This window comes from Cetorhinus maximus, unplaced genomic scaffold, assembly GCF_964194155.1.
Source record: "Cetorhinus maximus unplaced genomic scaffold, sCetMax3.hap1.1 HAP1_SCAFFOLD_138, whole genome shotgun sequence".
NCBI classification, from domain to species: domain Eukaryota; kingdom Metazoa; phylum Chordata; class Chondrichthyes; order Lamniformes; family Cetorhinidae; genus Cetorhinus; species Cetorhinus maximus.
Window position 1 is genome coordinate 266,678 of NW_027596135.1, and position 15,955 is coordinate 282,632.

General features: G+C 50.2%; 1 protein-coding gene across 1 annotated transcript in view; it reads left to right on the top strand.

Annotated features, from left to right (window-relative positions):
* Positions 1 to 15,955, top strand: part of huwe1 (HECT, UBA and WWE domain containing E3 ubiquitin protein ligase 1) — a 231,924-nt gene that overhangs the window by 122,181 nt on the left and 93,788 nt on the right. The window contains 7 exon segments of the mRNA XM_078534896.1: positions 2,405 to 2,527; positions 3,108 to 3,342; positions 4,681 to 4,914; positions 8,179 to 8,307; positions 11,780 to 11,875; positions 12,873 to 13,142; positions 14,025 to 14,177. Coding sequence (XP_078391022.1) covers positions 2,405 to 2,527; positions 3,108 to 3,342; positions 4,681 to 4,914; positions 8,179 to 8,307; positions 11,780 to 11,875; positions 12,873 to 13,142; positions 14,025 to 14,177 — 1,240 coding nt within the window.

Below are 15,955 nucleotides of genomic sequence, written 5' to 3' on the forward strand. Positions count from 1 at the left end.
AAAAATCTGATGCTCTCTGATGTAAAATTAATTGACCTAGGATCTACTGCTTTTTGTGGAGAGTTCCACATTTGTACCAATCTTTAGGAGCGTTTCCTCACTTTTCTCCTGGCTGGCCTTGCTCCGATTTTATATTCGTGTGCCCTTGCCTGCCAGTTTTCCATTCATCTGCCCTACCAATTCCTTCCAAAATCCTAAAAAAAATTGGTAAATATTTGGCGGGGATAAAATTTCCAAGGCTGTCGCCAAAGAACAGTGGAGTGGGATCAATTGGATGGCTCGTCCAAAGAGGCACAGGCACAGTGGGCTGAATGGCCATCTCTTATGCTATGGCTCATTCAAGGCTCCTTCGACAGCACCTTCCAAACCCGTGACCTCTATCACCTATAGGAACACCCATCGCCTGGAAGTTCCCCTCCGAGCCACACACCATCCTGACTTGGAAATATATCGGCCGTTCCTTCACTATCGCTGGGTCAAAATGGAACTCCCTCCCTAACAGCGCTGTGGGTGTACCTACACCACACAGGACTGCAGCGGTTCAAGAAGGCGGCTCACCCCCACTACCTCGAGGGGCAGTTAGGGATGCGCAACAAATCGAATACATTTTTAAAAAATCATCGCGCCCATTCACCTATTTGTGTTCTGGGGGACAGAAGCCTAGTTTATATAATCTCTGCATAATCTATCTGTCGGGATCTTGGTAATATCCTGGTATACGTAGGTGAAGGATCCCAGCCTCTCAACCCTGGCCCTGGGTGCAAAATCCAGGCCAGTACTGAGGGGGTGCTGCACTGTTAGAGGTGCCTCTCCCTGAATGAGAAGTTAAAGCTATCTGGACTTCAAAAGATTGTGTGGCGCCATTAGAAGAGCAGGGACTTCTGGTCAACGCTCCTCCCTTCTGCAGCAGCATCACCCCAAGGCAAAAGGCAAACAGTCGCTTGGTAGCGCAGCACGAATATTGCTGTGAAGAGAGACATGTTGTCGAAGCTTTTTGCCTTGCACTCATCAGCACCCTTTTCTCCTGTCGTATATGTTGTTGTGATCGTCTGAAATTTGGCATTCTTGCATTTGTCCTGATGAGTGCAAGATGGAATAACCCCAGCAACATGCCCCCGCCCCTTGAGCATCGTTCAAGTTCTGCGCTACCAAGCGACTGTTGTTGTACCTCTGTTCCAGGATTACAAAGGACCAAATTTGAAGTTTAGGCAATATGAATTGTTTGAAATTTGACATTCTTGTGTTTGTCCTGATGGGTGCAAGAAAAGCTTTGGCGACGTGTCTCTCCCTCCTCTTCCTCCCTCTCCAGCGATATGCAAAAGGTAGACTCGCTCACTTGCCCTGCTTGTGTGCTGTCGTTGATTCACTGCAGAAAGCGCTCTGAAGCGATTTTGCCCATGGCAATCAAATGCCCTCGAGGCGGATGTACTCCGGTACAGGTCACACCACTGCCCTGAATTGAGCCGAGATGCTGTTCTCTCTCCCTCTCTGTCGCTACGAGATACAAAGTCGAGGTTTTCCAGCGTCGAGGCCTGTGGCCCATCTCTGCCCCAGGAAGCCCAGGCAATTCCGTTCTACCTGCGTTCATTTTTCACTTCTTCAGATTTTGTGTCTGGAGGTTGAGGAGAGGGTTGTCCTCTGCATTGTTGGTTGGATAAATCCCAAATCGGTTGTGAGGGAGAGACTTGGCAGTTACAGTGAAGTACTTTTTGAGGTGTCGTCGCTGTTGCAGTGTAGGGAACATGGCGGCCAGTATGCGCACAGCAAGCTCCCACAAGCAGCGATGTGATCATCTGGGTTTTTGTGATGTTGATTGAGGGATAAATATTGGCCCCAAGGCACTGGGTATAACTCCCCTTGGAAGTCGTGCCACAGGATCTTTTCCATTCACCTGAGCAGGCAGCCGGGGCCTTGGTTTAAAGGTCTAATCCCAAAGACGGCACCTCTGTAGTGTAGCAGTCCCTCAGTACTGCACTGGAGTGTTGGTCTTGGTTTTTGTGCTCAAGCCCTGGAGAGAGACTTGAACCTGGGACCTTGTGACTCAGAGGCGAGAGGTGCGACCCACAGAGTCACAGCTGACACCCCCAGACCTGTTGGCATCAGGGAACAAGTAGTCCCTGAAGCTCGACAGAACCAATCCCGACGGCCCACAGAGGTGACGCTTAGATACCGTAACCTGACACTGTGCTGTCCCGGCAATGTACCTTTCGTAGCCAACTGCACCAGAATGTTAACCACAGATGTCACTTTAGTCCCAAAGTAGGGGCAGTTGTGAAACCACGTCCATTTGGGAATCGTATTGACACGGCCCCAAAAAATGTCTCACTTCGACCCTCTTCTGCCTTAAGCCATGCGCGTTGCCCCGTGGATTCACTTTGTGCATCTTTTTGTCCCATTCCATCAGGTTGACTTTCTTCATCTGTTCTGTGGGCTTCACGTCGCCCATGCTGTTTGATGAGAGGAAATACCCTTACCACTTGATGCTGCAGAAATTCCTGTGCTCCGGAGGACACGATGCCCTGTTTGAGTGAGTAACCCTGCTGGGAAACTGGGCAAGTTCACCATGAATGTAAATGATTTCCCAGCATCCGCAGTGCTTTGCTTTTATCACCATAAATGTAATTGGCCATAAAAGTGAGGGGCTTTGTGAATACTGTTGTGCCCCGAGTCTAGCAATAACAGAAAAGTCCACTCTGATGCAAGCGTCCAGTTTCGGGGTCCACAGTTTGCAGAGTGCATGCTTAGCTGCGAGCGTGTTTCAACCTTCAAAAACCCTCCAAATAAGACCATAAGACATAGGGGCAGAAATGAGGCCATTCGGCCCATTGAGTCTGCTCCACCATTCAATCATGGCTGATCAGTTTCTCAACCCCATTCTCCCACCTTCTCCCCGTAACCTTTGATCCCCTTACCAATCAAGAACCCGTCTATCTCGGTCTTAAATATACTCAATGAATTGGCCTCCACAGCCTTCTGTGGCAATGAATTCCATAGATAAAATGCAATCTTTCTGTTGGTGAACGCATGTGATTTGTTGGCGTGGAGCTCAGGCACTCGCCTTAATTGGGTGTGTGGCTCTTTTGACCTCTGAACTTGCTTCCTGGCAGGACCTTTAATTGGGCTCTGTCGATGGGGGGTAAAGTGCCGATCACCGAAGGCCTGGAGCACACGGAGCTCCCGGACGGCACGGGCGAGTTCCTCGACGCCTGGCTGATGCTCGTGGAGAAGATGGTGAATCCGACGACCGTTCTGGAGTCTCCGCACTCTCTGCCAGCCAAGCCGCCCGGCGGTCAGAACTTCGCGCAGTTCAGCGCGCTCCGGTTCCTGGTGGTGACGCAGAAGGTAAGGCTTCATGCCACCGGTTTGATGTTGAATCCTAGAATGGCACAACACAGGAGGAGGCTATTTGGCCCCATCATGACTCTGCTGGCTCTTTGAAAGAGCTATAGAATTAGACCGCATGCCCCCAAATAACCCTGCAATATTCTTCCCCTTTAAGTATTTATCCAATTCTCCTTTTGAAAGATATTATTGAATCTACTTCCACCGCCCGTTCAGGCAGGACGTTCCAGATAATAACACGCTGCATTAAAAACTTATTTCCTCGTATTCCCATTGGCTCCTAGTTTGGCTGATGTAAAAACGCAGCTTGTGGCCAGCTGGGCGCACTGCAGGTAAAAGTGCCGGACCAGCCAACCACCACTGATGTTCAAATTCTTCCTCCTCCGTACATGGAGGATAGAAGCACAGAAAGCTTCTTCCAAGCTTGGGATGTCTCACCCAGCAGTTAGCCCCCTTGGCCTTTGTCATATAAGGCCTGAATGTAGAGGCACACTCCTGCTCTATTTTGCATGCTCACTCAGTCTCTCTCTCTTGTCTGACACACAAACACACACACACACTCTCACTCACTCTCTCTCTCTCTCCCCTCACACCTCTCTCTCTCCCCTCACACCTCTCTCTCCCCTCACCCCTCTCTCTCTCCCCTCACACCTCTCTCTCCCCTCACCCCTCTCTCTCTCCCCTCACCCCTCTCTCTCTCCCCTCCCCTCTCTCTCTCTCTCTCTCTCTCTCTCTCTCTCTCTCTCTCTCTCCCCCCTCCCCCTCTCTCTCTCTCCTCTCTTCCCCCCCTCTCTCTCCTCTCTTCCCCCCCTCTCTCTCTCTCCTCTCTTCCCCCCCTCTCTCTCTCTCCTCTCTTCCCCCCTTTCTCTCTCTCCTCTCTTCCCCCCCCTCTCTTCTCTTCCTCCCTCTCTCTCTCTCTTCTCTTCCTCCCTCTCTCTCTCTCTTCTCCTCCCTCTCTCTCTTCTCTTCCTCCCTCTCTCTCTTCTCTTCCCCCCTCTCTCTCTTCTCTTCCCCCCTCTCTTCTCTTCCCTCCTCTCTCTCTCCTCTCTTCCCCCCTCTCTCCTCTCTTCCCCCCTCTCTCTCCTCTCTTCCCCCCCCTCTCTCTCCTCTCTTCCCCCCCCCTCTCTTTCTCTCTCCTCTCTTCCCCCTCTCTCTCTCTCCTCTCTTCCCCCCTCTCTCTCTCTCTCTCCTCTCTTCCCCCTCTCTCTCTCCTCTCTTCCCCCTCTCTCTCTCCTCTCTTTCCCCCGCCCTTCTCTCTCTCCCTCGCGTGTGCTCTCTGTGTGGCGCCCCCCCCCCACCCCCAACATCACTCATGCTTTTCTATGTAATGTTTGGCAGGCAGCCTTTAACTGCATCAAGAACCTGTGGAATCGCAAGCCGCTGAAGGTGTATGGCGGGCGCATGGCCGAGTCGATGCTGGCGATCCTGTGCCACATCCTGAGGGGCGAGCCCGTGATCCGTGAGCGACTGTCCAAGGAAAAAGAGGGCAGCAGGACGGAAGAGGAAGGCCCACAGGAGGAAGGGGCAGCGCCAAGGCGTGAGCCCCAAGTGAACCAGCAACAGCTTCAGCAGGTGAGGAGCTCCGAGGAAGCGGGTCGGATTTGCTTAATTCTGGAGCCATTCAGGGGAATTCAGTATAAAAGTAAAGAAGCTGTACAGGGCCTTGATAAGACCACAAATAAGACTGAGATGAGGAAGAATTTCTTCTCTCGGAGGGTCATTAGCCTGTGGAGAGCAGTGGAGGCTGGCTTGTTGAATATATTCAAGGCTGAGTTAGACAGATTTTTGATCGACAAGGGGAGCCGAGGGTTATGGAGGGGTGGGCAGGAAAGTGGAGTTGAGGCCACAATCAGACCAGGATCTTGGACCTTAACGAATGGGGGAGCAGGCTCGAGGGGCCGAATGGCCCCCTCTGCTCCTAAGTCGTCCTCGCTGTGGGGAATTAGAAACCAGGATAGTGAGTTCAGCAAGCTCCATCTTTGTGGTTACCGCTGAGCTGGCTGGTTTCAAATAGGATGATGGCGGGAGCAGTTTCTGGTGCCATATCACTGATCCCTAGAGCCACTCCGTTCAGGCCTGATGTCAGGGAGTACGTCTTCACAAAAGGGGTAATGGAAATCTGAAACTTTATCCCCCAAAATGTTGTTGATGCTGGAGGTCAGTTCAAAGTTGATCGATTTGACTTTGTTTTATTGGGTTAAGTGTATTCAGGGTTGCCGGACCAAGGTGGGCGGATGGACTTAAGGTAAAGATCAGCCATGATCTAACCAAGTGATTGAAATGACTTGACAGGCTGTACGATCACCTCTTGCTCCTTTCTGGTGTAAGCCACTCGGCCCCTCGAACCTGCTCAACCATTTATCTAGATCACGGCTAATCTCCTACCTCAAGGCCATCTCCCCGCGTTATCCCCGCGCCCCTCGATGTCGTTGGTGTCTGGAAATCTATCGATCGCAGTCTTGAGCACACTCAATGACTGGTTCCCCAGAGCCCTCTGTGGTAGAGAATTCCTCTGAGTGAAGAAATTCCTCCTCATCTCGGTCCTAAATGTCCTACCCCTTGCCCTGAGACTGTGTCCCCTGGCTCTGGACTCCCCCACCCAGGGAAAACATCCTTCCTGCATCTACCCTGTGGAGCCCTGTAAGGATTTTGTGCCCTTCGAAGCGATCACCCGTCATTCTTCGAAATTCGAGAGCGATGACAGGCGCAGTCTCCTCAATGGCTAGAAAGTGGAGTAGAGGAAATGCTCTGAGCTCAGAAATAGGCCTGAGTGATTTCCAAACTGTGCAGCAAATTTATAAACATGTCCCTACTTAAAAAAAAAAAATCAGGTAATCGAAAGTGATTCCCTACAAAGTCGTTTGCTTCCCGAATTTTACTGCAATCCCGATTTTTATTATTTTTGACGCCGTGTCGGGCTTCTTTATTGCGCTGCCTCCAGTCCGCATGTTTGCCGTTTGGCATCGTCCTGCGGCCAGGACAACATGCGACCCCCTCTGGTACCTGTCAGCTTTGACTATACAAATCCCTTGAGGGGTATAGACAGAGTAAATGCGAGTAGACTCTTTCCACTTGGATTAGGAGAAATAAACACAAGAGGACATGACTTTAGGGTGAAAGGAGAAAGGTTTAGGGGGCACATTAGGGGGAACTTCTTCACTCAGAGAGTGGTGGGAGTGTGGAACGAGCTACCATCTGACGTCGTAAGTGCTCTTAAGTTTTAAGAATAAATTAGATAGATACATGAATGGGAGAGGTCTGGAGGGTTATGGACTAGGTGCAGGTCAATGGGACTAGGGGAATAATATTTCGGCACAGACTAGAAGGGCCGAATGGCCTGTTTTCTGTGCTGTAGTGTTCTATGGTTCTATGGGTGGGGGACTGGCGCAGCTTGATGTGGCTGCTGCAGTGAGTTCCTTTTGAGGCGCGTGGTGGGGGCTGATTTCTAGCTCTCGAGCCTAGAAAGGGATGCAGGAAACGTGCAGCTTGTCTGGGGTGGGGGGTGCAGCTCCAATGCCACCCAGGACAAAGCAGCCCTATTTGATTGGCACCCCCATCTACCGCCTTCAGCATTCACCCCCTCCACCACCAGGGGCAGCAGTGTGTGTACCATCTCCAAGATGCACTGCAGCAACTCGCCAAGGCTCCGTCGACAGTGCCGCCCAAACCTTTTGACCTCTGCCGCCGAGAAGTTCAAGGGCAGCAGATGTGGAGAGGATGTTTTCTTTTGTGGAAGAATGTAGGACTAGGGGCCACAGTTTTTAAAAAAAATAAATAAGGGGTCACCTATTTAAGACAGATGAGAATGTTTTTTCTGAGGGTCATGAGCCTTTGGAACTCTCTTCCTCAAAAGGTGGTGGAAGCAGAGCCTTTGAATACTTTTCAGGCGGAGCGGGTTAGATTCTTGATAAGCAAGGGGTTGAAAGGTTATGTTCAGATCTTATTGAAAGGCAGAGCAGGCTCAAAGGGCCGACTGGCCCACCCCTGATCCTAATTGGTATGTTCGTATGGGAACAACCACCAGCCACAAGTTCGTGTGCCTCCCCCCGGCCCAACCGAGCCACTCACCATCTTGGAAATATATCGGCCGTTCCTTCGCTGTCGCTGGGTCAAAATCCTGGAACTCCCTCCCTAACAGCGCGGTGGGTGTACCCACACCACACGGGACTGCAGCGGTTCAAGAAGGCGACTCTCCACCACCTTTTCAAGGGGGCAATTAGGGATGAGCAATAAAAATGCTGGCCTAACCAGTGGCGCCCACATCCCGTGAACGAATAAATAAAAAAAGGCTTTTTCTGAACTTGGATCTCAGCCGCCTGCATTTGGCCCCCATCCTTCCCCTTGCCTTCCTGCCTTTCTGCTTTTGCCCTGTGGGTGGAGCACTTGGTGTCTACTTGGCTGCTCAGCCTGAGGTGCTGCTTGTCAAGTATGGCGTTTCTTAAGCATCCTTTACTGCCTTGTTACCACGTTGAAGGCACCATGTAAATGCACATTGGTGGATGGTCCACTCTGATGGGCACACAGATTGGCAGGACTGCACCCCACTGCTCCTCTCGCCACACGACCACCCCATTTTCGGCTCCCACCAGTAGACCCCTCCAGCTCTGTAGTTCGACTAGCCTCCTACCTACCTCCTGAGAGAGGCCACGGCTTAAAGCGCGTGAGCAGTTGCAGTATTGAGGGCGGCGGGCGAAGGGAAAGATGCGCCACGTTGAAGAGTTGCGCCACCAAAGGCACAACCGTGGCGGGCGTGCCCCGCTGCATCCAGCCGTAGTTACTTATTGATTGCCGGGCACGACGTGGCACATTCCTGTATGGATTGTCTTTGTTTTGCAGTTGATGGACATGGGTTTCACGAGGGAGCACGCCATGGAGGCCTTGCTGAACACAAGCAGCATGGAGCAGGCGACGGAGTATCTGCTAACGCACCCCCCTCCTCTCTTGGGAGGAGCTGTACGCGTGAGGGCACGTAACATTTTTTTTATATACACGTACACGGAGGTGGGTTGGTGGGAGGGTGGGGTGGCTGTGAAAGGCCAGGGATGTCTCAGTCTGATCCTTTATGGTCATGTCACACGTTGTACCTTCGTAAAACCCTAAGAGTACAGGCTCTGGTCAGTATACTGATTTGCGTTTCAGCTCTTTGCTCTTTTCCCATTGCCCGCGTTGGAATTGCTTTTGACGTGTGCTGGTTCTTCCCCACCTTCCAGCCTGTCGGTGCCTGGACCCTTCATTGACGGTTCCTGCCACGGCCTTATTCCACAGTTACCTGCAGCCTCTCCCCATTCCTTCGTCACAATGTGCTTCCTCTGCTCTTCCCCCTGCGCCGAGGGAGAAAGGACGAGGCAGCGTCGTTACACCATAACCTGTGCAGCCATCATCCACCAGGTGCACCCCCCGCATTCTGGGTTTCCCTTCCCAGGGCACCCCCAGTCAGAAGCGACCCTTTGGACTGCTCCTCTTCAGTCACCTCGCAAACTTCCTACCCCCTTAACTCGAGCTTCATCAGCGAATCATAATCATTACTGAGCAGTAATTCGGCCCATCATGTCCGCGCCGGCCCTCTTTGAGCAATTCACTTAGTGCCACTCCCTCGCCTTCTCCCCGTAACCCTGCACATTCTCCCTTTCCAGCTAACAGTCCGATTCCCTCTTGAAAGCCTCGATTGAACCTGCCTCCGCCACGCACTCAGGCAGCCCGTTCCAGACCCCAAACACTCGCTGCGCGAAAATGGGTTTCTCTCCGATCGCTTTTGCTTCTTTTGCCAGTTAGTTTTAAATGTTGACTTTTTTTTTCATTTTGACATTGAATTATATAATTATTATATAATGTTATATATTATATAATAACATATACAATTCGAGGGAAAGAAAAAGGCAGAGAATGGAGGGGAGGCTTTGGTCCCTTGTTGTGAAGTTAAACGGTCACATGGTTCATTTCAGGAGATGTCGCAATCTGTTTTGCGAAGATGTCTTGAGGGCAGTAATGACTAGATGAAACCTGGTAAGAGTAGGATGCTCCATTCTGAATCTATACTCGTTCTCCAGCAATCCCCCGCCCGCCCACTCCCCACTCCCCACGCTGATATTGGGGTGGTTCTTGCCTCATATATCTGGGTTTGCCCGAGAGTGAGCGAAAATTGATTGCCGCCATTAGTGCGCAGCTCTATTACTGCATTCAGTGACCACCAAGATGGTAGAAAGCAAAGCTAGATGGCCGTTGGCCTTTTTCTCGTCTGCCAATTCCCAGAAGTGGGATGTTTCTTAGCGGCAGAGTGGGTAGTGGTGGGAGGCTACACTGAGTTGGGACAGACCATTTCTCACAGCTGCGTGCCAGGTTGGCAGTCAGGGGTGCCTGCCTGCAGGCGGCTCTCTTGTCTGGGAATGGCGGAGGACCTGGGAAGGTGAAAATTAAAACAGTGGAGGAAAAAAGAAAATGCATTGCCTCGCCTTTTAGGCTGCCCCGTCACAGTTGTAGCAAGTTGCTGCACTCCCAGCAAGCTTGGCATTGGTAATCCATACTCGGGGTGGGGGGTGCTGTATCACCAGTGCTTGAATCGGTAGAATTGGTTTGAGAAGAAGAGGGCTAGCCCTGCTCTGTTGCTCGTTATTTGCTGTCTCTGTTTGATGCTCGAATTTGCGAGGAAGGCATACCCTCCTTGCTTGGGTAGACGCCTGTGGAATTTTCCCATCCTGTCCCCGAAACAGATCGAAGGATCAGGACTGAATCTCATAGAATTATACAGCACAGAACCAGGCTCTTCGGCCCATCATGTCCGTGCCGGCCATCAAGCACCTATTTATTTCTAATCCTGTTTTCCAGCACTTGGCCTGTAGCCCCGTAGTATTCAGTCTTCTGCGTACTTTGGGTTTAAAAATACCTGGATTTGCTTTGCACTGTATTCTTGAATCTTCATTGCAAACTCTACAGGATATTGTGGGGAAGCTGGATTTGAGAGTCTCGAGAGGCTGAGAGAGTTGGCAGGGACAGAGGGAAACACAAGTATTTCAAAATCTTCGGACGGTGCCTCGCAAATTCCCAAATGCAAGCAGCATGAGTGACATTGTTCCTCTACGTTTAAGTTGTTTGCTCTCAAATGTGATTCGGGATAGATTGCACAACAAGACCCTTGTGATGCAGTTTATAACCCACTGAAAAGTGCAGACCACACTTCAGCCATGGTTGGCTTGGGTCACCATGCCTCTGGTGCCTTAATATTCCACGGCTGCTCCCCATGTATTCTTGGATGCAGGTTAGCAATGAAGGAAAGATTTTTCACAAGTACTGTTTCAAGAGGTGGATGGCTGGGATCGGGTCGATGGGTTTGGGGTGGTTTGTACAGAGAGTGAGATATACCAGGGAGTGATTAAAGGCTGGAATCTAATCGAGGGGTTCGGGGTGGTTTATAGAATAACAGGTACCCGGGTAGTGAGTTACAGACTGGAATCTACTTGAGTGGTTCGGGGGGGTTTATATATAGAATAACAGATACCTGGGAGTGAGTTACAGACTGGAATCTAATCGAGGGGTTCAGGGTGGTTTATATATAGAATAACAGATACCCGGGAGTGAGTTACAGACTGGAATCTAATCGAGGGGTTCGGGGGGGGGTTTATATATAGAATAACAGATACCTGGGAGTGAGTTACAGACTGGAATCTAATCGAGGGGTTCAGGGTGGTTTATATATAGAATAACAGATACCCGGGAGTGAGTTACAGACTGGAATCTAATCGAGGGGTTCGGGGGGGTTTATATATAGAATAACAGATACCCGGGAGTGAGTTACAGACTGGAATCTAATCGAGGGGTTCGGGGGGGTTTATATATAGAATAACAGATACCCGGGAGTGAGTTACAGACTGGAATCTAATCGAGGGGTTCAGGGTGGTTTATATATAGAATAACAGATACCCGGGAGTGAGTTACAGACTGGAATCTAATCGAGGGGTTCGGGGTGGTTTATATATAGAATAACAGATACCCGGGAGTGAGTTACAGACTGGAATCTAATCGAGGGGTTCGGGGTGGTTTATATATAGAATAACAGATACCTGGGAGTGAGTTACTGACTGGAATCTAATTGAGGGATGGGTGTGTGGTTGGGGCAGGTTTATATATAGAAAATCTGGTATTGGGCTGCTAACTGGCATGAAAATTGTTTGTCTGAACCCAGAGGCTAGGCTGTTGATCTTGAACATTTTCCCTTACAATATCACCAGTGCACACATTCAAAAACTACCAATTCACTGCTGCTATTTTTTTTTTTCTTTTTAAAGCTGCCAGGATTTCAGACTATTTTCTGCTGCTGACCCCATGCCCAGTATCTCTCGCACGTTACTGCCGGTTTCTAGCTTAAAGGAGTAGTCCGCCTGCTGTGATTTCGAAAGCGCTGGTGTTTCTTCCTGCCTAAGAGAGTATTATTAAATCTTTGCAGGAGCTCAGCATGTCTGAGGAAGATCAGATGATGAGGGCGATAGCCATGTCACTAGGGCAGGATATTCCAATGGACCAGAGTACAGAGTCACCAGAGGTAAAGGATTTAAAAGGCAGGATTTGGCAATCCATTTTTTTTTTTTTTCATACGATGTGTGCATCGCTGGCAAGGCTGGTGTTTGTTGCCCATCCCTAATTGCGACGAATGAAACATAGGAGCATAGAAAATAGGAGCAGAAGTAGGTCGTTCAGCCCTTTGAGCCTGCCCTGCCACTCAATATGACCACGGCCGATCCTCTGTTTCAACGCCATCCTCCCACTCTCTCCCTGTACCCCTTGACGCCTTTCGAGTCCAGAAACCTATCTATTTCCTCCATAAGTATATTCGGCGGCTTGGCCTCCACAGCCTTCTGTGGTAGAGAATTCCACAGGCTCACTACCCTCTTGAGTGAAGAGGTTTCTCCTCATCTCAATCCTAAATGGCCTACCCCCGAATGGCTCGCTCAGCCGCTTCGGAGCGCACTTAAAGAGTCAACCGCATTGCTGTGAATCTGGAGGGACATGTAGGCCAGACCGTAGCAGACATGTAGCAGATTTCCTCCCCTAAAGGACACACTGAACCAGATGGAGTATTACGACAATCAATGGTAGTTGCGTGGCCACCCATTACCGAGATTATTTTTCAATCCTAGAATTATTAATTTTTTAATTAATTAAATTCAGATGCCATGATGGGGTTTGAGCCATTGCCCCCCAGTGCATTAGCCTGGGCCTCTGGATTAGGGCCATTCAGCCCATCATCCCCTATGCTGGCTCTTTGAAAGAGCTGTCCAATTAATCCCAACCTTTCTACATACCACTGAAAATTTCTCCTTTTCAGACATTTATCCCATTTCCCTTCTTAAAAGGTTCTCTTGAATCTACATCCACTGCCCTTTTCGGACAGCACCTCCCAGATCGCGTGTAAAATTAACCCGCGTGCCCTGTTGTTAACGTGATGTGGATTTAACTGCACGTGTGTCTTGCGTTGACCTTGCGTTTTCCCTGTGTGTGGATGCCGCCCGGTTCTGATTGCGCTGCTGTGCGTTTGCCAGGAAGCAGCACGCCGCAAGGAGGAGGAAGAGCGCAAGGCGCGCGAGAAGCAGGAAGAGGAGGAGGTGAAGAGCCTGGAGAGGTATCAGGACGTGGCCCCCCTGGAGCCCGACGAACTGAACACCTTCACGGAGAAGATGCTGCCCGGCTGCTTCCACCTGCTGGACGAGTTGCCGGACACGGTGTACCGGGTTTGCGACTTGATCATGACCGCCGTCAAGCGCAACGGGGCTGACTACAGAGACCTGATACTGACCCGGGTCGTGGAGCAGGTGAGAATTTGCTGATCCTGTTGGCGCAGGGGGACGGGTAATGTTGGCCTAACATTCGATAAGCGTCAGTTCGTTTTGTAGTTTATTTAAACCCTCACTGACCAGAGGAATGTAGAGTTTTCTTTTTAAACATATAGGTGAGCGAGTCACGCAGGGCGACACTTGCATTTATATAGCGTAATTTGACTCTTGAGCCTCTTAAGGAAACATCAGGGACAGGTGACCAAATTGGAACAAAAACAAAATGCTGGAAATCCTCAGCAGGTCCAGCAGCATCTGTGGAGAAAGAAACGGAGTTAACGTTTCAAGTCCGTATGACCCTTCAGCTCCATGCTGCCGTCTGCTGGTCACAGCCTGCAACTGCCGTGACAGAAGTCTGTTTACATAGGATTCCCATTCCAAGCGTTTAGAGGTAGTTTCATTGTTAAAGGTTGATCTGAAGTTGAGAGCACTGCGCATGTTTTTGCGAGGTGGATATAACCAGATGCACTAAAACCTGGAACTCCATTTTGTGGCTGTATTGGAGAAGAGTATGATACGGCATAGAGACCATTTGCCCCCCAGCGCCTGTGGCAGCTCTTTGAAAGAACTATCCAATTAGCCCCACTCACTTACGCTTTCCCTTTCAATTACTTACCCAATTCCCTTTTAAAAGCTATAATTGAATCTGGTTCCATTGCTGGTTGAGGCAGCGCCTTCCAGATCATTATATCTTTGAGGTTCTAAAGTATCCTCCATGCCTCACCGCCGGTCCGCTTGTGACTTACTCTTAGCTTGTGTTTTTCCTCTTCAGATTCTTTCGTGCCTTCCCCACTTCCGCGCACGCGCATCATTTGTGTGTTTTATGTTCGCAGTGTAGATCAGTGTTTTGTCTCCCAACAGGTATGGGAAGCTGCTAACGTCCTGATAACAGCGGCGCTCCCCTTGACTACGAGCGACACCAAGACAGTGGCGGAGTGGACAAGCCAGATGGCCACACTGCCGCAGGCCTCCAACCTGGCGACCAGAATCCTCCTCGTCACACTCCTGTTTGAGGTATGCGGTCCTCGTGCCTTGTGCAGCTCTTTGAGAGGGGTGGGGGGGTGTGGGAATGAGTTCACGGGGGTGAGTGGACGGACGGGTGGTTGTGCCTTTTTTTTTCTGAGGGGGTTTGAATGGGAATGAAGCGAGATGTAGGGGTTAATGGAAGGCACATGGGTGGCGGGGGAAGGAAGGGCAATAGGGTTGCCACGATGCCTTTTTGGTGCCGGTGTTGCTAGAGCTCGGGGGTCACTGTTTAAAAATAAGGGGTCGCCCATTTAAGACAGATGAAAATCTTTTCTCTGAGGGTCATGAGTCTTTGGAACTCACTTCCTCAAAAGGCGGTGGAAGCAGAGTCTTTGAATATTTTTAAGGCAGAGCTAGATAGATCCTTGATAAGCAAGGGGGTGAAAGATTATCGGGAGGAGGCGGGAATGTGGGGTTGAGGTTACAATCAGATCGGCCGTGATCTTACTGAATGGCGGAGCAGGCTCAAGGGGCCTACTTCTCGTAATTCATATGTTCGTGTGTTCACTGTGGGGAAGTGGGTGGACATTGGAAATAGGAACAGGAGCATGAGTAGGCAACTCAGCCCCTCGAGCCTGCTCCGCCATTCAACTAGATCGTGGCTGATCTCCTACCTCAATGCCATTTTCCCCATACAATCCCCATATTCCCTTGATACCTTTAATATCTAGAAACCTATCCATCTGTCCTGAATATGCTCAATAACTGAGCCTCCACAGCCCTCTGGGGTGGGGACATAGGAGCAGGAGTAGGCCATTTGGCCCGTTGAACCTGTTCCACCATTCAAACAGATCATGGCTGATCATCTACCTCCACGCCATTTTACCCCACTATCGCCATATCCCTTGATGTCATTAGTATCCAGAAATCTCGGTTTCTGTCTTAAACATGCTCGATGATTGAGCTTCCACAACCCTCTGGAGTGCAGAATTCCAAAGATTCACCACCCCCTGAATGAAGAAAATGTCTCTCATAGGACAGTTCTGCCAACCCAGGGATCAGTCTGGTGAATCTTTGTTGCACCCCCTCCATGACAAGTACATCCTTCCTTAAGATGAGACCAAAACTTTACACAGTACTCCAGGTGCGGCCTCACCAAGGCTCTATACAACTGCAGCAACTCAAATCTGAAACGACTGAGCGTCGGTGCCCCAGTTTTGAGGGTCGGGTGGGCAGATTACACCTGAGTAACTTGATGGGGATGGTTGGGGGTCATGGCTTGCTTGGAGCGAGTTGCAGGGAAATATCACCTCCAGCTGGGTGGGTTTCCAGCAATTTTAAGCATTGTTTTTTTTAAGGAGTGACTAAACCAGCGTTAGAACATAAACGGAAGCAGGAGGAGGCCATTCGGCCACTCGTCTGCTCCACCATTCAGTAAGGTCACGGCTGACCTTCTGCCTCAACTCCCATTTTCCTTACCCTAATTCCTCGATTTTCCTTTGTGTCTGAAGAATCCCTAGATATCGGTCGTGATTATACTCAGTGGCTGAGGATAAACCATTTGGGGGCACAGAATTCCATGGATTCTCAGGCCTCCCGAGTGAAGAAATCTTCACCTCGGTCTTTAATGGCTGACCCCATATCCTGAGACTGTTGCCCCCTTGTTCAGACTCTTTGTCCATGGGGCAAACCATCCTATCAGTGTTAGAAAAGACGGTGTTCTCTGTGGAAACTCCTCTGTACTGCCATGTCTGAAAGAATTGGAGGAAGTTGTGACCAGTGCTCTGCTGTGCCCAAGAAATGGGGGTGGAAAGGGGAGGGGGATA